Below are 24,542 nucleotides of genomic sequence, written 5' to 3' on the forward strand. Positions count from 1 at the left end.
TAGTTTATAAATCTTTTTTGTTTTGATTATTCCATTCCTTGGAGTGCTGTCACCTGTGTGTGTGTGTGTATATATATTCGCAGTGTGGAATAAAACATTCCTGGGCCAGCACTTCCCTTGGTAAAATAAGTGACTTTTATTTATACACACTAATTTTTGTGCTCCAACAACCTTTTTATCAAGGATGTGTGTGTGTATATATATATATATATATATATATATATATATATATAATAAAGCAAATGGACCCGCACTCCTTGTTTATCGTGCAGAAATATACATATACACAGTATATAAACACATACTGTATATGTCTCCAGATTGCTCCAGAGGGGGAAAATTCCTTTTTTTTTTTACTAAATTTAAAAATCCCATAGCAATGAATGGAGAGTGGCAGTATTTCACTCTAGCGGACTGTGGTTATCTCTAACTTCACTCTTTGATAAATATACCCCTATGGGAGATAGCATTTCCATAATTTGGAGCTTTCTGGATAATGGGCTTCCAGATAAAGTATCCCATATCTGTAGATGAATTTGGGTCCCACTGCTCTCCATGTTTTATTATTCTATACTTTCAAAGCCCGCAAGGTATTGTCTCTCTCCCATCAGTGCTATAAATGTGTGGAAATTATATGTATTATGTAGGATATCACTGTACAGACTGGGTGGAGGCTTTATCTTGTTCAATGCCGCAGATAAGCTCATCAGGAACATTCCTGATGTGTGAGAACCTTCTAAGACAGCCCATTGGCTTACCTCAGGAACGCCTTCTTTGTCTAATGCAAATTCAAGGTCTCTTCACAAGCCTCTTCACTTGGAACTATTTTATTCCTAATTGGACTGCATATTTATCTAATTAGTGCCAGATTAAAGGCATCCAGCTAATTATTGTTGGAAATGAGTAAGGCAGTATACATAATTCTCAATGAATGTATCAGTGCTGAGGAGATTATTACAAAGTGATATTTAGATGCACACTGCTCTATCTTTTTCTATCACAGTCATATTAAAGGAGAAGGAAACCCTTTAGAAAAAAACCCTGTACCCCCACCCCAGGTAGACCCCCTCCCTCCTCCCCCCAGGCTAACTGCCCCCCCCCCCGGGGAAATGCCCCATACTTTATACTTACCCCTCGTCGCAGATTATGGCAGCGAACTTCACGGCATCTATCTTCCGGGTCCTCGGTAAGTTGACTTGCGGGTTTTTTTTCTACAGGGTTTCCTTCTCCTTTTACTGTAGAGATTCATATTGTGGGTCCTAGTAAAGTAGTGATTTAGTTATACAAGTACAAGTATCTAACTTTTTACATGCATTGTTCTGTAGATATTTAGTAAAACTTCTTGGCATGGACAACAGGGGCTTTTTTATCTGCATATTGAATATTGTGTTTGCTTGGTTTATTCAAACAATATATTCGGAACAAATCATTTTATAGGGCTAAACTACACAGGAGATTTTGATCAGATTTTGTGGGTTATTTATTATGGGTCGAGTTGTATTTTCCATGAAAATTCGCATTTTCATGGTTCTTTTTTTGGTCAAAAATCACATTTTCGGGTTAAAAAAAAGCCTCAGGTTTTTGAAGATGCATTATACCCCCACCCTAGAAGTAGCTTGAATCCAAAAACACACCATCTAAAACCTGTTGAGGTCATGTAGGAGTCAATGACAGAGGTACCTTGAACCATTTGAACATGTTAATAGCCTAGTGATGACTTTGATGAGCAAATCTGTCTCATTTCGATTCGGCAAAAAATTTGTGAAACTGAGGGAAAATTCCAGAAACTTTTTCGCAAGCATATTTTGTCGTGTGACAATTTTTCTTTGTTGTATGTCCTTTTTGTAGCAAACTACACTACAGACTATGGGCATTTTTTTTCATGGCACCTTGTTTCTGCTTTGGGAGGGCAAAATCACATGCATTTTCCCTAATTATACTACTACACACATGCCCTAAGTTGTTAGAAGACCTCCTATTCACTATGCTACAACTGCTTTTTCAATAGAAAAAGAGGCTCCCATGTTGCCAATTTCTTAAAAACAAGTCTGTGATTTTTGACATTACCTCTGGTAAAATTAATAAACTGTATAGTTATGGAGGGGTTGAACTTGATGGACTTTGCTGTTTTTAAACCTGATTTAACTATGTAACTATGTAACTATGTGTATGTTCTTATATAAGAAGTGGGATGGCTCAGATCCCTTCGGTTGATGTGGAAAGAGAGGAGAAGGATAAAATGATATATTCATGTGTTGCATGCCTTTTTTTGTTGTGTGTCTTGTTTGTCGTGCTTCATTTTTGTTTTGTCCTGCAAAGCAAAATGTGCCGTAGGGTGAATTTTTTAGGCAGTTTCATGAAAATCTTCACTGCTGGCAAAGCATGGAAGTTCTGACCTTTTTCACTCATCACTATTTATTACGTGAAAAGTTATGGACGAGATTCAAAGTGAGATGCAATTCAATTCAGAAAAATTTATCTCGTGGTTTATCTTGTGAAAACTCAATTGACGTCTATGGGAAAAAACTGAAACTGAAATTGGAGAAAAGTTTTTTCTCCTCAAATTGAATCTAGTCCATGAGTTTTTACTTTAAAGTCTGTGAGACATTATATATTTAGTGGAATGAAGACTCTGCATGCAGCATTCACATCTGACATGTCGTGTCGCATTGGATGGCAAATCTTCCATGTAGTTCACACATTAAATTCTTGTATCAGTCCCATTATAGTTTGACCCTGGCAAGAGCATCCTTTTCACTTAAATTGGAATAGTCTGAAAGCAAAAGTATAGTATTTCTGAATGACAATCGTCCAGAAAGTGTGCCCATGTTTCTGGCAATTCCCTTTCAAGTAACTAGGTCCTTTGTTGCCTCCCGAATCTCAGAATCACCATGTTTAGGATAATCTCTGTTTCTGGTCTATAGGTATAAAAAGGCTCTGTTTAACTAACTGTTTTGTGTAAGCAAGAAAGCAAAAAACCCTCTTTCTTGGGTGTTTATTACTTTGCAATGAATAACAATGGCAGTATGCCCAAGTTTGTGAACTGCTGTAGAATGATGTTTCTGAAAGAAATGTTATGTTAATACGAGCTTATTTGCCGAAATTGTACAGGAGATTCTCATCCCCCAAAAAAATCTAGATATAGATGTTAGTAACAGCTAAGGGGAATGTAATCTTAATATATATATATATATATATATATATATATATATATATATATATATATATATATATATATATATATATATGTGTGTGTGTGTGTGTGTGTGTGTGTCTGTTAATTATCTTGTATTTCTAGTTTCACGTAAGCTCACTACGGCAGCTTTATGTGATAAATTTTGAGTTTAAGCTTACGTTAGTTTATTTTTTATTTTTCATATTTTCGTCTGTGATTAATTTTCTTGTTTTAGCTTTGTCTTTTTATCCTGGTTTTCATCCATTTGTTTGTACTTTCACGTATATGTTAATTTTCACTTATGTTGCCCTTGACACGTCATTTCCTCTGCCCCCGGTGTTTCCTTTTGAATTTGATTTTGTTCCCGCCACACTGTGTATTTATTTCCGTTTGTGTGACACATTTCCCACTTTGAGAAAGGCTGTTGTATCAGCCGAAACGTCAGCATTTGTCCACCATAAATATTCTTTTTCTACATTAAGACCTGTGAGTACAATCTCTACTATTTCCAATATATATATATATATATATATATATATATATATATATATATATATATATATATATATGTGTATATATATATATATATATATATATATATATATATATATATATATATATATATATATAAGACAAAATCCCAGCACTATTGACAATGCTGACAATGGCGTCTGGGTGCAGCCCGCATAATCACCAAATCCAAATATTATTTAAGGATCGCATTCACAGAGTTGCTTTATTACAAATGCCTAACATTTCTGCTGTAGCACCAGCCTTTTTCAAAGTGAAAAAATTAAATACAATACCAGTTTAAAAAGATTGTTTGGCGCAAACCCTCCATGAAGTGTGTCAGACCCATAACCAATGAGACTAGTTCGTCTCACCTAGTGCACACAACTCCAATTCATCCGTGACTAATTAATAAAAACCCCTCGTGAAATCCAAACCACCTACTGAATCAAATCAATCTCAAATCACATCCACACATGTTATTTATGCCACATACTTTAAAGAAGGAGAAATATCTGTGAATAGTGATATTACAACAAGTGTCCAAAATAGTGTTAAATCATAAATTCATAAAATATATTAATTCATAAAGTGCCTAAAAATATTTTAGTGAAAAGGATACACTCGCCAGAGTATGATGTGAACTCTAATACAGTGCAGATGTACACCTATTTCCCAGTGATATTAACTATCTTCAGATCAGCTGTGAGATGTTGATCCAAATATTTGTTTCCATTTAAAGAAATACTGTATGGTATAGACCTGAATGTTGCTTAATAAAAACAGAATTACAAGTCTATATGAGGCTTTCATTTGGGTACGGAAATAGCTCCTCAGCAGATTAACCGTTTATTAGAAATACAAAATTTCTGATGTTGCATGCTCAGATGTTTGTGTGCTTAGGTACTCACTAGACATGCGTATGTAATAGTTTGATTAGATATATTGCGCAGCTGGCTGTCTCACCGTGTCTGGTTTCAATTTTCCAAACTGCACCTGCTCTCCTATAGATTTATCTTCCATGAACTCATATAATCAGCAAAGTTGTTTTGCTCTGGCAATCTTTATCATCTCAGATCCCAGGTTTCTGGGATTTTTTAGTTTAAGGGCGGCAATGTAGTTCTTATTCATTACTTTGGCAACAATAATTGGGAGGGGGAGAAATTTTATGTTTTTATCTTCAATAACAAATTGACTTTTATATTGTTAGGAAGATTTTAGTGTGCTATAGGGTTCATGGCATCCCATAGTTCTGCTTCTAATCACAGGTGCTTTGGGTGACAATACTTTGTCATATCACCAAGTGGTAATTCAAATAAAAACTATGCTCTGTGCTGACGCTGTATTCATGTAATGATTTATAAATATAACCAACTTATTCCAAAGCATTGTACGATTTAAGTGGAACTTTTATAACACAATAAAGCAAGACTGCTTTGAAGCTCTTTAGGGCCAATGGCAAAGATACAAGAAGTAAAGTTAAAAGAGATTTTATTAATGAGATTCATCTATTCTTTGTTTTGTGTGCAGTTTTTTGCACTGATCTCACAAAATAAAAGAAACACATTTGTGGAGCTCATCGCACTTGTGGCATTATGTTTCTTAGCCAGCTGCAGCACACAGTGAAAGTAATGTGCGTCACTCCATATATCTGTCCCGTTAGCTCCACACTCACCATGTCTCCACATGCTGCACACGCCAAAGAACTACTCCAGTGACAGTACTATAAAATCACAACTTTATTCCAGTGTATAATGTGAGTTAGTGATACAGCAAAGTGCAAAAAAGCTTATGCATTTCATGTCTGTTATCTCTGCACTTCCTCAGAGCAATCTTGCGTATAAAAGGTGGCCTAGATGGGGCATTACAACTCTATGAGACATAATGTCGGATGGTCAGCTCATAACCAGAGAGCAGCTATTGAGGATTAAACAAATGGTCTATATGCAATTCATACATCACCCTTCCTAGCCATACTACTATTACACTGAAAACACCAACTATCAAAAAACTGCTGCAAAATTGTACATTGGGCATTCCAAATTTGGCAGAATGACCTGCTGGTGCTATCCATAAAAGAGTAGGATAAATGCACACAGAAAGCATATTAAATCGCAAAGACAGATTTGTTTGGTCTAAAATGCTACATTTTGTGTGTATGTATGTATATGTATATATATATATAGATATATATTGATAAAGGACCCAAAGTGGGCCGAAACGTTGGAGACACTACAATAAATTATTGTGTTTTGGAAACGGAGTGGCGGTCCTCTTCATAATTGTATATATATATATATATATATATATATATATATATATATGTGTAACACTAATCTGGGCTATCCAGACTACAAGTAGTTAATGTCCAGCTAGTGATATGAGCATGGATTACATTACGACTCACACATCAAGATCAGGGCCTTCACTAAGTGGAAGTTTCCCATAAGGGTGTAGTGGAACTTCAACACTCAGGCTACAGTATAGCAAAAAATAGGAAAATGATGCACGCCAGGAGGTTCCCTTGGTGAAATAACAGAATGGTAGTTTATCGTTACAAGAACAATGTCCCCAGGTTTACTCACAGTTGTTAAGAGGTATAGGTAGATGTAACATCACATGCTAGAATAGGTTGGATGACACAGCTGAGGACTGTGACTCCCATAAGGTACTGCAGTCAAGTAGTAATCAGGAATCCCAGGCAGATGTACCTTGAAGTGGTCCGGATTCCACCCAGTGGAGTAGTCAGGGAGAAAAAGTCTAGCCTGACACCCTATCCACTGTGGTCCATTCACTGAAAGCAATCAAGAAGCCTTTGGGAAGCTACTCCCTGCTACAGATCCTCGATGGAGCACAAAGCTGCTCTTGCTATATGACCTCTCTCTCACTCTCCTAGAGACTCTATAGCAGTTATAACCTAATTCTAGCTAACCTCATTCACGGGGTTCCCTGGTCCCCGACTTAGTCGCTAAAGGTACAGGTCCCTTTAGGGCGGTGGCTTTACTGGGCCTTGGTGTACCCAGGCTCAATGAGCACAACCAGTATGTAAGGACACCAGCAGCCAAAGAGGAAGATCCACCCATTTCCAAACACTATATGGAAGTGTGGCAGAAAGTGGTCAATACACCTCTTGGCCAATAAGTGAAAGGTGAATACTTAAACTAGATACATGGGCTTTTGACTAGTAACTAGGGAAAAATGAGGACGGGTAGGGATTTAAAGCTGTAGAAGCATAGCGGATCTTATAGGTCCCTACATATATATATATATATATATATAGATATATCTATATAGATATATATATATATATATATATAACAAACAGGGGAAAGTTGTGCTCACCACTAGTTTTTAAAATCATTAGGCGGGGGTGCAATGAGGGTGTGACCACAAAAAACATAGACAAATACAAGATTCCTCTGCACTCAACCCATTATCAATATATTTAAGACAGCGACATTTTGTGCATACTGCTACTGAAAAATGCCTTACCCTTTAAACAAAACAGGGATTGTTTGTCCATATATTGCAATATATTTAAGCTGGCCAACTACGTCAAAGTCATCCCATATCTGGCCAGTCCTATGCTCAATTTTCATCTGATTCATTAAGAATTCTATGGTTTAATTATACATTTTATAAAAGGGGCGAATACGTTTTACCTGCAACTTACTAGCTGCTTTCAAAGTAAAACTCCCAAACTTGGCTGCCCTTTTATTAGACACCAGTGGGATCACCTGACTATAGTTGGAGGGGGTGGGAGCTACAACATGGAGCTGGTCACTGCTCCTGTATAACTATAACAAACAGGGGAAAGTTGTGCTCACCACTAGTTTTTAAAATCATTAGGCGGGGGTGCAATGAGGGTGTGACCACAAAAAACATATAGACAAATACAAGATTCCTCTGCACTCAACCCATTATCAATATATTTAAGACAGCGACATTTTGTGCATACTGCTACTGAAAAATGCCTTACCCTTTAAACAAAACAGGGATTGTTTGTCCATATATTGCAATATATTTAAGCTGGCCAACTACGTCAAAGTCATCCCATATCTGGCCAGTCCTATGCTCAATTTTCATCTGATTCATTAAGAATTCTATGGTTTAATTATACATTTTATAAAAGTGGCGAATACGTTTTACCTGCAACTCACTAGCTGCTTTCAAAGTAAAACTCCCAAACTTGGCTGCCCTTTTATTAGACACCAGTGGGATCACCTGACTATAGTTGGAGGGGGTGGGAGCTACAACATGGAGTTGGGAGTTTTACGTTTCGGCTTACAAACTCAAGCCGTCATCAGGCTTGAGTTTGTAAGCCCAAACATTGAAATAAATCTACCAGCTTTTTTTCACTTTTCAAGACCTATGTGTGCGGAAGTTTTTTTGTTTTTTTTTTGCTTTATAGATATGAATTTTTGTTCCAGCACCTAGGCATCACCATGGCTATCTGAGTGCACCTATATATATATATATATATATATATATATATATATATATATTTTATGTGCATCTGTACATCCAATGTTTAGGTACACTTTAGGGCCTTTCTCCTTGAGTGTTAGTCCTTCTGAAGATTTTTACATGTTTATTTGACCCTGCACCCGCAAATATTGAAATAATCCATCATTAAAGTGCAGCTGCTAGACAACGAATATATATATATTACACCATTACACTTTAGAAGAATGATGGCTGCTGTCCCAATTGTATAGAGTTCAAATAACCACCCAGCACACACTCCTGTCAATTTTCATCCAGTGCTCAGCAAAGGAGGGGATCGGCACCCCCAACAGCATAGATAAGAAAAGAAATTACCGGCCCTGCGTGTTTGATGCAGGGCTTCGCCCGCTTGCATCAATGTCCTGAGTGCCGGTAATTTCTTTTCTTACCAATTGTATAGAGCACAGAGCAAACTACATTTGCTGTGGCCATGTTCACAGACCTGGGACAAGGTAATGGCAATTATACAAGATAAAATCACATTTCCAAAAATCCTTCCTCCATAAGTTTGTCTATTTGGTTTAATATATAGGATATTGGATTGCAGCCATCTGAGCATCTAGGTATAACAAAATATAATTACTAGCTAATATACTTGAATGTACCCAGTGCCTCCCAAACCCTGTTTATTAATGCTAAATTATAAATAACACCTGCAAAAAAATGCACTGTAGCAGAGCTACATTTCTGGGAGATGCTTAATTCAAACTTTATTGCAGATTGATAGTGGCCCATCCATCTAAGTGGCCCAGCATTTGGCATTCAGAATAAGTACACATTATAAAGAAATACAATTAATTATATACCATGTCTATGCAATGTAAATACAAATGCTGCAGACCCATTATTTACTTTTTGAGATCTAGCTTTCTGTTCTGCATAATCAGTATGGAAAAATAACACATGCAAAGATCAAGAGTACAACAACAGACACAGAAAACTCAGAAGCAACTGTTTTTTTTTATTATTAATGAGGGCATTTATTGTTTCATAATCAAATCATTAGCTGACAAACATCATCCCTGCAAAGTTCTGTTAATATCACTGGAGAAATGGGCTCATGTCCCTAACTTTATGCTTTAAATTATTGCTCCAACCAGTGAGTTTCTGTGGAGTGGGCTGCTTTTACATTCTGCAATGGAAATTGCTACGACAGCTGAGCTTTTAACTATGACTTGACTGTCTTGTGTGGCCCTACATTATATATCTCTAACCTTCACTGATATAAGTAAACTCCTACTCCTATGTCAGGGCAGTGATCCAGAAGGTTAACAGAGATGCACACATACAATTAATAGTGCACTATAATCATTAACTTAAGGGATGAAAACATAATTATTCCTCTTTATAGGTCCCTGGGGAGGCCTCATCTGGAGTATGCAGTGCAGTTTTGGACTCCAGTCTTTAAAGGGATACTGTCATGAGAATTTTTTTTTTTCATAATGAATCAGTTAATAGTGCTGCTCCAGCAGAATTCTGAACTGAAATCCATTTCTCAAAAGAGAAAACTGATTTTTTTTAATTCAATTTTGAAATCTGACATGGGGCTAGACATATTGTCAATTTCCCAGCTGCCCAAAGTCATGTGACTTGTGCTCTGATAAATGACTATGAAGATTTTCATTCATCCAGGTCATAGTATATCTAGTATAGGTCCTTTACAGAACACATTAACTCAGTGGACAATAACATCAAGTTCACAAGGGAAGATGTCCACGAGAACAAACTTGCTTTTTTGGACTGTTTGATCTGTATCCAAGAGGGGGGTAACTTGAAGACGGAAGTATACAGGAAACCCACTCATACAGATCAATATCTGTTGTTTGATTCCCACCATCCACTGGAACACAAACTGGGTGTCATTCGAACCCTGCACCACCGGGCGGAATGTGTGGCAACTGATACAGAGTCCAAAGACAAAGAGCAAAAACATCTCAGAGGAGCTTTGAAAGCGTGTGGCTACCCAGACTGGGCCTTTGTCAAAACAGCAGCAACCAAGCCCAACAGGAACACCAATAGAAATAACCGCCCGGAGACACATAGCAGGCGAAACATAGTCATCCCATATGTAGCTGGAGTGTCAGAGAAACTCAGGAGGATTTTCAACAAACACCATGTCCCTGTGTTTTTCAAACCTAGCAACACACTGAGACAAAAACTGGTACACCCAAAGGATCCAACACCAAAAGAAAAACAAAGCAATGTGGTATACGGAGTCCAGTGTAGCGAGGAGTGCACAGATCTATACATTGGGGAGACAAAACAACTGCTCTCCAAGCGAATGGCTCAGCACAGGAGGGAGAACTCTACAGGGCAAAACTCAGCTGTCTTTCTACACTTAAAAGACAAGGGACACTCCTTTGAAGACAGCAAGGTCCAAATCTTGGATAAAGAAGACCGCTGGTTTGAACGAGGCGTGAAAGAGGCGATTCATGTCAAGGTGGAGAGACCATCTCTGAACAGAGGTGGGGGCCTTCGACACCACCTGTCTGCTACATACAATGCTGTTCTAACATCTGTACCCCGGCGGATTCAGAACACTTCACACATCCATTCATGCAACTCTCACAAGTAATACCTGTATCTAGGAGTTGCATGACACATTGGATAATCCTATCACAACTACACAGAATCAACACCTCTGTGAGTTTCTTCAGATGTCACCTCTTTGAAGAGTTACAATGTGCCATTGTAAATGGATTAGTGGAGTTTATATGCCGAGAATTTCCCACACCAGTCAGTTGAACTGAAGAAGCTGCTCGGATGAGTAGTGAAACGTCTTCATTGATTACTCAGCAAGTCCAGTTGTTTTTAGATTGACCTATACTAGATATGCTCTGATAAACTTCAATCACTCTTTACTGCTGTACTGCAAGTTGGAGTGATGTCACCCCCCTCCCTTTCCTCCCCCAGCAGCCAAACAAAAGAACAATGGGAAGGTAACCAGATAACAGCTCCCTAACACAAGATAACAGCTGCCAGGTAGATCTAAGAACAACACTCAATAGTAAAAACCCATGTCCCACTGAGACACATTCAGTTACATTGAGATGGAAAAACAGCAGCCTGCCAGAAAGCATTTCTCTCCTAAAGTGCAGGCACAAGTCACATGACCAGGGGCAGCTGGGAAATTGACAAAATGTCTAGCCCCATGTCAGATTTCAAATTCATTGAATATAAAAAAAATCTGTTTGCTCTTTTGAGAAATGGATTTCAGTGCAGAATTCTGCTGCAGCAGCAATGTTAACTTATTCATTTTGAAATTTATTTTTTCCCCATGACAGTATCCCTTTAAGAGGGATATAAATGAGCTGGAGAGAGTGCAGAGAAGTGCAACTAAACTGGTTAGAGGGATGGAAGACTTAAATTATGAGGGTAGACTGTCAAGGTTGGGGTTGTTTTCTCTGGATAAAAAGGCGCTTGCGAGGGGACATGATTACACTTTACAAGTACATTAGAGGACATTATAGACAAATTGCAGGAGACCTTTTTACCAATAAAGTGAATCACTGTACCAGAGTCCACCCCTTTAGACTAGAAGAAAATAAATTTTATTTGAAGCAACGTAGGTGGTTCTTCACAGTCAGGACAGTGAAGTTGTGTAATGCTTTGCAGGGTGATGTTGTCTAACTCTATAGTTAGTATAGATATGGGTATATATAACTTATTTGAAAGTATGGAGGGGTGTGTGTATGGATGCTGGGTTTTCATTTGGAGGGGTTGAACTTTGTCTTTTTTCAACACCATTTAGCTATGTTACTATGTAACTATGTTACTATAATACAGGCAATTATGATAGCATACTTAAATATCAACAATTTAGTACTAAATAAAACCTTTATGTTCATTTCTGTCAGTAAGTCACTGCTAGAGACATGCTTGTCTGCACACAATTCTTACATATTTTGTGCTGTAAAAACATATCCCTGGCCTTGTTAAATAATTGGTAATTGATCTACAACCTGGAAATGTATTTAGCTTACTTTTCATTCTGACATTATTAAAAAATCTTTGCAAATGGGGATTCCATAATTCCTCTCCAGTTTCACATTTATACTCATGAATATAATACACATGAATATTTCTTGTAGTTTATTTATTTTTAAACAATTTATGAACTGGCATGTAAAACAAAAACATAAACATAAATATATGTTTTCTTATCAATGAAAATGTCATAATGGTAGGGAGGAATTAGGGATGAAGGAGAGCAAAAAAAAAAAAAAAAAAAAAGACTTTACAGACCGAGGGTGTATGATGTCTCGGAGAAACTTAAAAGGAGAGTGACATGAATCGAGAAGACAGAAAAATAATCAGTGCCTAGTGAAGCAGAGAGAGTATAGAAGTGAAAAATCTTAACATAGTTTATATAAATATCTCATATTACTTAACAGGAAAGCAATATAATAATAGATTCTTTCTGTAATCTGGAACACGTTATATGATTTGATACCATATTACAAAAACATCATGAATGATTGCTGATTATTCATGTGTATGTTGTGTACTGGTTTATCATTTTTACCACTAAAGGGTTCCCAGCTGAACTAATCACTAAGGAGATATGCAGTATTCATATTTTAGAAGTGTTCACCTTTAAACTGATGATCTGCAATTGGAGTCTTAAGATCTATAAAGACTGTACTAATTGGCTATACAAGACTAATTGCAGATAGTTAAGATGATTAGTGTATGGCATACATTGTAGTTCAGTTTGCGTCATATTTTTAAAGTTGTTTTGTTGCTTACTTGCTTTGGCAGATGTAACCTTACTTTCTACTTAAGAGTTAGCAAAGATACAAAACCTTAGTTTATTTATAGAGAGCCCAGAGAACAGTGGGCATGTGCAGTGTCCTTGCTATTGGGAACAAATTTAAAAGTATGAATTTGATTGTCAACTGCCATTAAATTGCAGAATGCTGATTTAAAAATATTTTTTGCTGGAGCCACAGTTCATAGACATGTGCCATATGCCTAGCTGCTGTCATCTCAGATAAACTGATATGCTGATATTTAATTTATCATCATCATCATTTATTTATATAGCGCTGTCAAGATACGCAGTGCTTTACTGCAGTTATAGCAAACAGGGAATAAATGGTGGATAACAAACAAGGATTACAGAGTACAATAGGGTTAGAAGGACCTAGAGATTAGAGTTTACAAACTAAAAGGTTAGAGTACAATTGAGACATTAGGATTATATAAACATTTTGTCATTTAGACATATTTTTGGAATCTATTAGGTAGAATCACCTAATAGAGTACCAGGAACCCAGACCAGCAATCTGTGAATTCTGGCAAATGCCAGATGGGCTGCTGTAATAAGATGCCATAGACTATTTATAGGGACTGCGAGGGCTGTTTGGGCTTCTGTGTACTTTAAATGAAAAGGCCTGTTTTGAATCCCAGTGCAGACCTGCTAGACCTACCGGTTTCAGATTTGTCCTGTGTTAGCAGGTGACCTCCCAGTGTCTTGTAAAAGTGCCAAAAGATAGCAAAAGTTTAACTTTAGTATGAAGGGCAACTTCCATCCAAATAAAGAACTAAAAATAAAATGAAATCTCCTAAAACTATTACTTCCCAGATATTTGTTTAATTCCTGTTTGCTCACTATTTATTTTCTCAGTAAATGATTCTATCGGCCCCTGTCCTGATTGTTTTGAATTAGAGGAAATGGCTGTGGCTGTCCTTCTCCCACTAAGAGAAAGTCGTGTATAATCCAGGGGTGTTTATTTGAATCTGTCAGAGTTCCCCTGATTTTAGTGCATGCCTGACTGAGCAATGCACCTTTACAGGCCCCAGTCCTGAATCAAGTCATTATATACAAGATATAATACCTCTCACCACTTTGTCCATAATGTAATCTCTCTTGATGGAGTGGAGATCGGCCTCTGAATCAAGCCATTGTTAGGGTAGAAAGTGAGCGCAGCACACTCATACTTCCTTCTCTGAGCGGCAGGTCAGTAACCCAACGCCTGTGACACACATATGGTCTTGCTTTGCTCACGTTTTCCACACATTTATTTCTGTAAGCCTTTATGTTAAAAATATAGCGTTTGCCTCTTTTAATTGATGCATAAAATTGATAGAAATCCAGAATATACAGATTATAGGAGCAAAGGTTCATAAACACAATAGGGGCATAAAATAAAGCAGTGTAAAAAAGTAGTGCAGAATTATATCACCTCCTTTTATACCACAGTTATCTGTATACAAATGCATATATTTGTACTGCTGTGCAGTGATTTTTCACTTTATAAAAACATCCCTAAAAACTTAGCGCTACCATATAATCTAGTATTTTGGCATACACACTTTTATAAATAGAAGCATGAGTACACAACAAAATGAAATGCAAGGGAATGTCCATGATTTCATACTGTTCTGATTTTATACCTCTTTCGCAAAGTGTAAAACTGCAAGCTAACCCTGCTAAGAGTACTTTTAACTTATAGAACCAGTGCATAGTGCCTCCCATGCTCCCTCCCCAACTTTATAACCCCCACCGCACTCAATGTAACTGTTGTGGCTCTGTTGTGGCTGAAGAACTGTCACTTCACTTCCTACCCCATGGAATAGGTTAGACTGCTGAGCTGGTCCTAAAAGTTCGCAATTGCTGTGTACAGCATGTTTATAAGTAAGACCCATAGAAAACAGGAGCGATGCAAATCTATGCTGCTGTGTGAGGCTGTTAACTGTTGTAGACTACATTTTCTATTTTAAAAACTTGGCTTCTGAAATACAGCAGTTTTATTTTAAGAAGAGAAAGAATAAGACAAAAATTAAAAGAAAACACATGAAAACAAAAAACAAATTAAATGAGCTTTTCTTTGCTTTTAGAAGTGTGAAACTCAGTAATGTATTGTTTAGAGGGTGAATACTGCATATATGGTAAGATGAGTGGGGATGCCTATGTGGCCCCCCTCCCGTTCCTTATGAATATAGTAGTGCCGAGCACAGGCAGTGTTCTATTTGTGGAAATAGATGCAGGTCTTTGTGCTTTGAGCACAGAAACTTGCCGCTACCCTACATACAAGGAAGGTAGTGTGCAAGTTCAAAAAAGGGTGCATGTATTTATTGTATGTGTTATTGCTCATAGTTAAACTTTCCACATGACTAATACTGTGTTACTACATTTTAGCTCAGTGGTCTGAGGTACTTGGTCTCTTCTGCTGTATGTCATTTTTTCATTCTGATATTTCTCTGCAATGCGCGTGTTGTGCACTGACTGATTTCACTTTGGTGTGTGTATGGTGAAATAAAATGCCTGAGTTACTGTACATAATGGCTGTATCTCTGCATTTTATACCTGGTCCTGATGGTGTGTTTTTCAGTTTGTGTTACCAAAAGTTGATTTTTTTTTAAAATGTAGTTTTCCTTTTATTATAAAACTGCTGTCATGGACTGGACCCCTGTGACAATCACAATTCATAGGGCATGATGTACATGTTAACAGGACACTTGACTTTGTACATAACCATATACAGGGCTCCTTACCCTATGGGGCAAATAACTAAAATGTGGCCAATCATGTTCTCTAATTACATCTGTACTGATCCCTGAATCAAAGAAATATGAATTCCATCTGTATTGTTTCCTTCAACCAGTGGTGCTGTAGCCTTATTTCTGTTCACTTTACCAAGCAGTTCAGTGCACCTCACCCTTCCAGCACTTTTACCTTTGGCATAAAAAATACATTCAGTTTAGGCATATTTACCTGTCATAAAGCACTGCATCAAGCCATCAAACCACCAAAACATATTCCATTTCTATCTGTTGTAAGTGCATAAAAATGTAAGTGTTGGTAATATTCCTATACATATAATCTAAAAATGAGTATGTGTGTGCTTTCATGCAAGAATTGTGCATTTTTTTTAACTGATTCACCATTTGAAAAAATACTCTTCTAAAAATCCCATAGGAATGAATAGAACTTGGGTGAGTTTTAATGTATTAAGCTCTAAACTCACATTTTTATAAATCTGCCCAGTACTTACTGTAATTTACCACATATATTGGTTTTTTTGCCGAAGAGCTATAACACATGGCAGCCAATATAACAGGTGACTAGTAAAATCTGCTTGCTGAAGTTAAGCCTAAAACTGCTACTATATACACATATTTACATAAATATCCATTTTCTTTGGTATTATTTATGTAATTTGTGACAATAGCAGGCAGAAAGATGTTACAGAGATGTTACAATTTATTTTCTAGTGTGATAGAAGCAGAAATCCTTTTAAAACAATGTAACCCCTTAATAAGGTAAACAATTATTATCTAGTGATTAATGTAAGTTTTTTTTTTTTTTTTGCAGGAGGCTGGAAGAGACTCATTTGCAAACAATTCCAGCAGATGCATTCTCAAATCTGCCCAACATATCCAATATGTAAGTTTTCACAGCTCCACTGTGCTCACTCTGCATGTGCGGTCGCTATTTCAGAGGGAACAGAATTCAGGGGTAAGACTGTGCAGGGGGGAGGCAGGAAGGGGGCCAGTGGGGACTTATCACCATATGGGGTTTAGTTCTCCTTTAAAAATACTTACCAGCTCAGCTTGACATGTACAAGTGGGATTCAACAGGCTGTGACAGTCTAAAGTAATGCTAAATATATTGTGCTGCTAAAGCTTTTACATGGCTTAACCCCAAAATAAAAATTTGCCTAATAAAAGAAAATGTTATTTTAAGCAACTTTGCAATATACATTCATTACACATTTTCAATGTTTTTTTATTTTATTTCTATATATATTGCTGTTGAATGCAGTGTTTGTCTGTCCCTTTCTACTCTCTACCCTGATGTCTAAGACTCTTGATACAATGTAAGACAAGGCAGCTGATTAACAGACCTGACTTTGCTGGGGAACCAAGACTTTTGCAACATTTAAAAAGTAACAAGCAGGAGTTAAGCAAATGCTGCTTTTAATAGCAAACGTTTTTACAAATAACAATAACTAAAAGCACTGAAAATTTTTAATAAATGTATATATAAGTCAGCATTCTACCTGTCTCTTAAAGGGGATCTGTCACACATACCCAAAACTGTATAATTAAAGCCTTTTGCAAATGTAGCATGAAACCCCAATTCTTTTTTTAATTAAAACATCCATACCTGTTATAAACTTATTAGAGCTGTCAATCATATATTGCCTGTCTCGGCTCTATGCCTCAGGTATAGAGTCAGGTCAGTCAATTACTTTCACTTTCCATTAGCACTTTGAGATTCTGCTGCACTCTCACATTCCCCCTCACTGCTCACAGTCTATGATTATGTAATGTGTGTATGGCCATGGCAATATTTTCCCCCATTCTGGCACATACACAAGATTTTGGGTTGATACAAAACTTGCCTTAATAACAGTGTGCACAAAATGGTGTCTGCCTGCTTGATGTGATTATAAATTTCAAGACTGAAGGGGAAAATCTTTAAATAAAAGTACCGTTTATTTCGCTCACCTAACATCATAGAAAGGTTTTGATATTTCTTAATGTGACAGGTTCTCTGTATGGAATAGCTACTTGTCTCTCCATAGCAGACACATTTTCTTTCTTGGTGTCATTGTACTAAAATGTACCCCCAGTTGCAAAAAATGAGGATATTAGAAATTACCTCAGAGTTCCATGACCTGTATACAAACACTCAGCCTTCGGCCTCGTGTTTTTATATGGTCATGAAACTCCTCGGTAACTTATAATATCCTTATATTTTACAAGAGGGGGTACTTTATTCACTATATAATACACAAGAGCCATGAATATCTTGTAAATGATATCCTTATAAACTGTGCTTAATGATGTCATCAGTTATAATGGGAGTTCAGTGATGTCATTTCTGTCACATGACTCATTGAAACTTGTGTATTATAATAAATAAAGTACCCCTTGTTGCAAAATATGAGGATATTAAAAGTCACCTCTGAGTTACACTCGGCCTTCAGCCTTGTGCTTTTATATGGTCATGAAACTCCTTGGTAACTTATAATATCATCATGATCGTTTATTTATATAGCGCTGTCAAAATACGCAGTGCTTTATCCTTATATTTTACAAGAGAGGGTACTTCATTCGCTATATAATGTATTACATAGACAGAACTGATCCACAGATTGGAAAGGAACATATTACTTTGACAAACTATTTAGCAACATCCCTAAAGCTGCCATAGATGCAAAGATCCGATCGTACGAATCATCGTACGATCGGACTTCTCCAACTCCACTAACCATTCAGATCAAAGTCTTACCAGTCAGATCAAATAAAGTACTTAAAGAACAGATGAGCCAATGTTCTGCCCCTGACAGCAATCGTACCATAGACAAAGCTCTTGACAGTCTCCCACTGAATCGTACGATCTGCAATACATGCAGATATATTACCAGCAGCCGACAGAAATTTTCTAACCTGTCCGATCGACCAAACGACCGATCTCCGCCGGACGAAAAATGTCGGGACTCTCCACACACGGTCCGAAAATCGTACGAATCCTCGATTCGTACAATCAGATCTTTGCGTCTATGGCCAGCTTAAGTCACACAGTGTAAAGCAACCCCCCACCTTATGCCATAGTGAAGTGATGGGTTCTGGAATGTGAAGTTCCTTTACTTTCCTTTGTGGAAAAGCATGGTTATATAGTAATTTGGGTTTACAAAAATCCCAGAATCCACCAATTCACAATAGAACAAGGTGAGGGAGGGATTGGATCACTCTATGACACTAAATACCCATACTGGATGACTACTTTTGATTATTATTATAATAAACACATATTTATAAAGGGCTAGCATATACCTCCGCACTATACAATAATATTAATGCATTGATCATACAGAGTTATATACAACAATACAAAAGAACCATTAATTAACACTACAGGTAAAGAGGACCTTGCCCATTTGTACAGCTTCAGATTGAACTCAGTATTACTGAGCAGCTCTGCAGCAAGTGTTTTATATTTGCTTGGATTTAAATGGATGTATATATATATATATATATGTATTATATATGTATATTATAGGTGCGATGGAAAAGCTGCTCTGTAGTAAGACCTAGCCCTGACATATTCTAACCATGTTACTCTATTCCTTGCAGTTACATTTCACTAGACACAACGCTGCAGAAGTTGGAAGCTGGCTCCTTCCGCAGACTCCACAAGGTCGCACATATGTAAGCAACATGGTACTGATAAAGCTCTTCTTGCCAGTGGGCAATGACAACATCAATGTTTCATTTCTATGTTTCTCTGTTTTTTATAGGCTAAAATAAGATATTCCATCCATTTTTATGACTGTAAACCATGCAAATCAGGGATCAGTCACCACAAAGATTTTACATCTGTTCCACTTCTATCTGTAACCTTCCCATTACCAGATCTACAACACACAGAATAGCAGTAGGGTTAAAATAATCGGGGAATACTGCTTAAATGGAAGCCCTACCTACCTTGTACAGCAGATATCATCTTCATTTCCATTTTGTAAGAAACATTTAATAGTTTTTCTCTACATGACATAATCTTTTACAGCCTTTTCTTTGGGTTGTTTTTCTTCAGAATTGCTCTCACTGTTTTAAAGTTTCTTTTCGTGTTTTTGCAACACAAAACGTCTTCTGTTGGAAATGCTACCAGCCACAGATGGTGTGACGTTGGGATGAGTTTGTAGCTAAAAGCACAGGGGAGAGAAGCTCACATACCGAGCATAACATATTATAACTACTTAGAGCCAATGTCTGATGGGTTAAAGTAGATTTTCTGTACAAAAGCAGTAAAAGCCGTTTTATAAGCAAAATGTTTAAAGAGATTGTTCCTTAAAATTCACAGGATTTATATTTGGTGACTATGACAGAAATTGATGACTGGTTGGTCCATTGTCACAAGTAGCAGAACTGAAAACATGATTGCACAAAGTAATACTCACAAACCTTTACTAAAATGTAATATCTATCAATGACTATCAAGTTAATATATCAATTATACTTTTTAGTAAAGGCATATTATTTCCACAACTACAGGGTTAACTCTGTGGGTTAAGCTTTTGCAGGTTAGGTTGTGGGTTGAGTTTTTTCTGGCCCACACATCACTACTTGTAAGGAGGTTCCAATGCCTTTGTATGAATGTATAAATGGCCATTCAGTCAGTGTTCATGTTAAATAGTTTTGTTAAAAAGGAAAACAATTCATCGAGCTGAACCCCTCCAATTTGCTTACCAGGATGCTGCTAAAACTTCTACCTCCTCAGAGGCACTTGTCAGTTTCTTATAATATTGGTAGTTTTTGCTCTTCACTGGTATCACCTTTATTTTACTGCATTGTATTATGTGCTGTGAATGTCTTCTATTGGAAAAAACAGCCCTCTAGTTTGCAAATTCAGCAATTTGGTTGCTAGGATACAAAAGACCCTAGCAACCATGCACTTATTTGAATAAGAGATTGGAATATGAATAGGAGAGAGCCTGAACAGAGAAATGAGTAGGGGGTGAACCACCCCTTTAATATAAATAAATAATTTTGGGGGTTGTCTTGTTTTCTTGATTTACACAATCTATGGGTTATAGTGTTTAAATGTCCTCCTCCTTCCTATTTCTTCTTCACACCTGAGTCGTGCCTTCCTGAATGAACATTCATATTTTTAGATTTTTTCCTAAAGCAATAAACTGCAGGAACTATTGTGACTCATCTTTTTTTATCTGAAAGGTATAATCTGTAATTGTCATTTAGAAACACAAGTGCAGTGTGCAAAGTGTTTCAACACAACTCTAAACTCTAAAAACGTAAAACCCGTCAATATACATTTCCCTAGTCATGCATTAATCTTATTCTGCCCCCCTGTCATTGTACTGATAACACATCTACAATTATGGTGGTCTATTTTTAAGACTGCAATCCTCTCCTTAACATTTGCCATTGGGACTAGCCATAACTAATAGTCTATTTCTCCATTCCACGTATCAAACCCCAGCAACAGGGAAAGCAGTGATCAAGAGTGCGGTATGATTCATACCCTTATGTTTACTATAATTATTCCTCTTCTGAGACATAACGAAGACAGCTTTGGATGGATATTTAAAATCCTGTAGAAGTCAAATAAGAATTGTGTGTGTGAAGGGTTGAACTGGATGGACACAACTCTTTTCAACCTCAGGAACTATGTTACTTCGTAAGTCAAGATGACCTTCTAGTCACATAGCCTTGAACAGAAGATAGAAATTAAATCTTAAAAAATGCACTGCAATTGAGCCATGAAGAACCTTTGTTAAGTGAGATGGAGTCAGTGCCAAAGACTGACTACTATGATTTAATATGTTAGTAGACCTGAATTTATTACTTTTTTTGAACAAGCGCTTTCCTTTTATTCCAGGATATATAGTTAGGCTGTGTCTGGAGCCTTAGACTAATACTGCAATACTGTTATCACCATCTATATTTTTTAAATGTGGTGTCATCAAATGTTTAAAGGAATTGCTCAAAATAAAAATAAAAACTGGGTAATATAGTTACTTAGCCAAAAATGTAATGTATAAAGGCTGGAGTGACTGAATGTCTAACATAACAGCCAGAACACGACTTCCTGATTTGCCGTTCTCTTGGTTTTCACTGATTGGTTACCAGGCAGTAACCAATCAGAGACTAGAGGGGGGCACATGAGTCATAACTGTTTGCTTTTGAATCTGAGCTGAATGCTGAGGATCAATTGCAAACTCATTGAAAAGTTATGTCCCATGTGGCCCCCCTTACAGTCGCTGACTAACTCAGAGTTAGAGAGCTGAAAAGCAGGAAGTTGGGTTCTGTTATGTTAGACATCCGTTCACTCTAGTTTTTACACATTACATTTTTGGCTAACTACACTAAAAAAATGTTTTCTTTTGCACAGCCTATCTCCAGTGTTAATACCGTTTTTATTTTAACACTGAACAGTTCCTTTAAGCTAAGCACTTCTATATGGGCACATCCTCCACCACGGTGTCTCCACCAGCTGTTCCCAGCTAATACCAATTTCTAAATGATCAGCTAGTGAACTGTAAGTCATATACCAACTTGTGCGTAGCTAGTTTAGGGATCCATGAAATTCAAATACCTATTGGAAATACTGGCCACACCATACCTTACTAGTACTGAACTGCTTTTAATTGTTAAATTTTTTTTATGACATTGCGAGTAAAAGCATAATCATTTGTTGCAAATGGAGAAGAAACTTTTGGCATAATTTTATGACAACAAGAAAGTCAGTAGAAATCTGTAACTTTAGAGGACTGTGTGGGTTCAAGAGGTTGTTTAAAGCTAAGCGACTTTGAGAAGACTGCAAGGAGCCTGAACAAATAAAACATAATTATATGTAATATCTAAATGAGTGTGCTCATTAAAAAGACAACTGCTTAGGTATATAATAACCACTAAACTCAATCAGGGTTTCAAATAAGCCAAATATGAATATTGAAATCTATTAACCACGAGTGCACCGGTCCAATACCATGTAACATATGTTTAAAATTTAAAGACATGCCCAGTATCTCGCTTCAAACATTTATTTGTGCAAAATCACCAATACAATATAGTATTACATTAAGCCCTTGAAAAATTCACATGAAAACATTCACCCATATCACACCACAAGGCAGTGTCTCCCCAGCTTTCTGCATACCTCATGTCAGCCACTCCCTCCTGACGCGTTTCGCGTTATTGGGCACTTCATCAGAGGAGGTGTGGCTATTACAAGTCATATCCCTTAAATACCAACCATTATGAATATGCTATAAGTTAAATTTTATTGTCAACATGCATCTGACAGTATATATTAGTTAGTTAATTTGTCACAGAAGGAATATTACATTTATGAAATCTTAATATGCATGATGTATGTTTATATGTATAATGAAGTATAATTATATTAATAGTAGCAACCTACACTAAAAATTGATTTCTGGATGGTGATACATTCTGTAAATATGTCTTACAGGCCTTGAAGACATCTCAATCAAGTGGTCCCTAAAACAATGAGATAAGAATTCAGAGGAGTATCTATAGTAATAAGTCAAATCAACTGGACTTTTTTTCTTTTCGCTAGTCATCACACTGGCTTTCTCAATTCAGAATGACCTGTTAAAAAAATTTTGTGGTTATATACCTGGAATCTTACTCCAATCAGCATAATATGTTTAGTATAATCAACATGGGGTCAGAGACCACATGGAGTTAAGGTGTTGATTGTATTAGCATGATTGGAGCTATAAGTTGTTATTAAACCATTCACAGAGAAAGCCAGTCAGATGACCAGTGAAACGTCTTCAAGGAAAAAAAAAAAAGTACTGCAAGTCCAGTTGATTTGACTTATTACTATAGCTATACCATGACCTGGATGAATGAGAACCTTCACAGACAATTCAGAGGTGCTCCAACAGCCAGCAAAGTCATATTTATCTAGTTTTAGGGTTAAATTAGACATATTTGTTTTAATTTCTTTATTTGACATTTTTGACATCTTCTGTAGAGTTGATGGGCCCCCTGTGCTTTAGGGTACAGCAGTTTAGTAGATGTGTTATTACCTTTGAGGTGTATTTTGGGTCTATTTTTTTAATAGAAATTATCATTTTTGGGATACTGTTTTTACAAAGTTTTTTACTGTGGACTTGGAAGAAAGAAGAGTGTCTTCAGGGAACTTGGAAAAACAAGTTTGAGAATCACTGGTCTAACCACACCTGTATTCAGTGTCTTTTAGCTTTCCAGCAGCTGAACACATTTATAAAGAATTTTCCAAGATAAACCAGGAAACCTCTTATTACCAATCTGTACATAAATACCTAATTTTCAGCGAAATCATACATTTCAAACCAGTTATTTTATTGTTTCAGCACACACGCCACCGCTCCTTGACTAAAAAACAACACATGTATTTACTTTTTGTATAGTGTAAATGATTTGTATTAAATTTGTATATATCTACCTAAAACCCAGTCTGACAAAGGGCCAGGTAAAGCCCAGAATGTTGTTGTGCAGACTGCTATAATTTGCACTTTTTTGTTCCAATAGTGTTATTTACCTAAAAGCTGTAGAACGGGTGTAGATGTTTCATATATCCCTTGAGCAGCAAAGTGCTCTAAAATTGTCTGGTTGGAAAGCTGTCCATATCAGCAAAGTAAGAGAAGACAGATGGCTGATTTTTGGAGCCAGACTGGATGACGGTCCGACTTAGCTCCTGTGTTTTGTGTCCAGCCCTAAAGCTTCATTTACTTAAAAGAGAGATCAAGTGAGTGGTCAGCCAAATTCTGTAGCCTGCAATGCCTGCTGACATCACAATTGGGCTTATGGCAGATAAGAAACCCTGTTATCTTAATCTATAAACCCAAACATACTAATTTAT

General features: G+C 36.8%; 1 protein-coding gene across 1 annotated transcript in view; it reads left to right on the top strand.

Moving 5' to 3' along the window:
* The window catches only part of LOC108698960 (thyrotropin receptor), a 53,188-nt gene that overhangs the window by 5,091 nt on the left and 23,555 nt on the right, over window positions 1-24,542 (top strand). The window contains exons 3-4 of the mRNA XM_041572998.1: window positions 16,512-16,583; window positions 19,283-19,357. Coding sequence (XP_041428932.1) covers window positions 16,512-16,583; window positions 19,283-19,357 — 147 coding nt within the window. The remainder of the gene's footprint in view (window positions 1-16,511; window positions 16,584-19,282; window positions 19,358-24,542) is intronic.

This window comes from Xenopus laevis, chromosome 8L (assembly GCF_017654675.1).
Source record: "Xenopus laevis strain J_2021 chromosome 8L, Xenopus_laevis_v10.1, whole genome shotgun sequence".
NCBI classification, from domain to species: Eukaryota; Metazoa; Chordata; class Amphibia; order Anura; family Pipidae; genus Xenopus; species Xenopus laevis.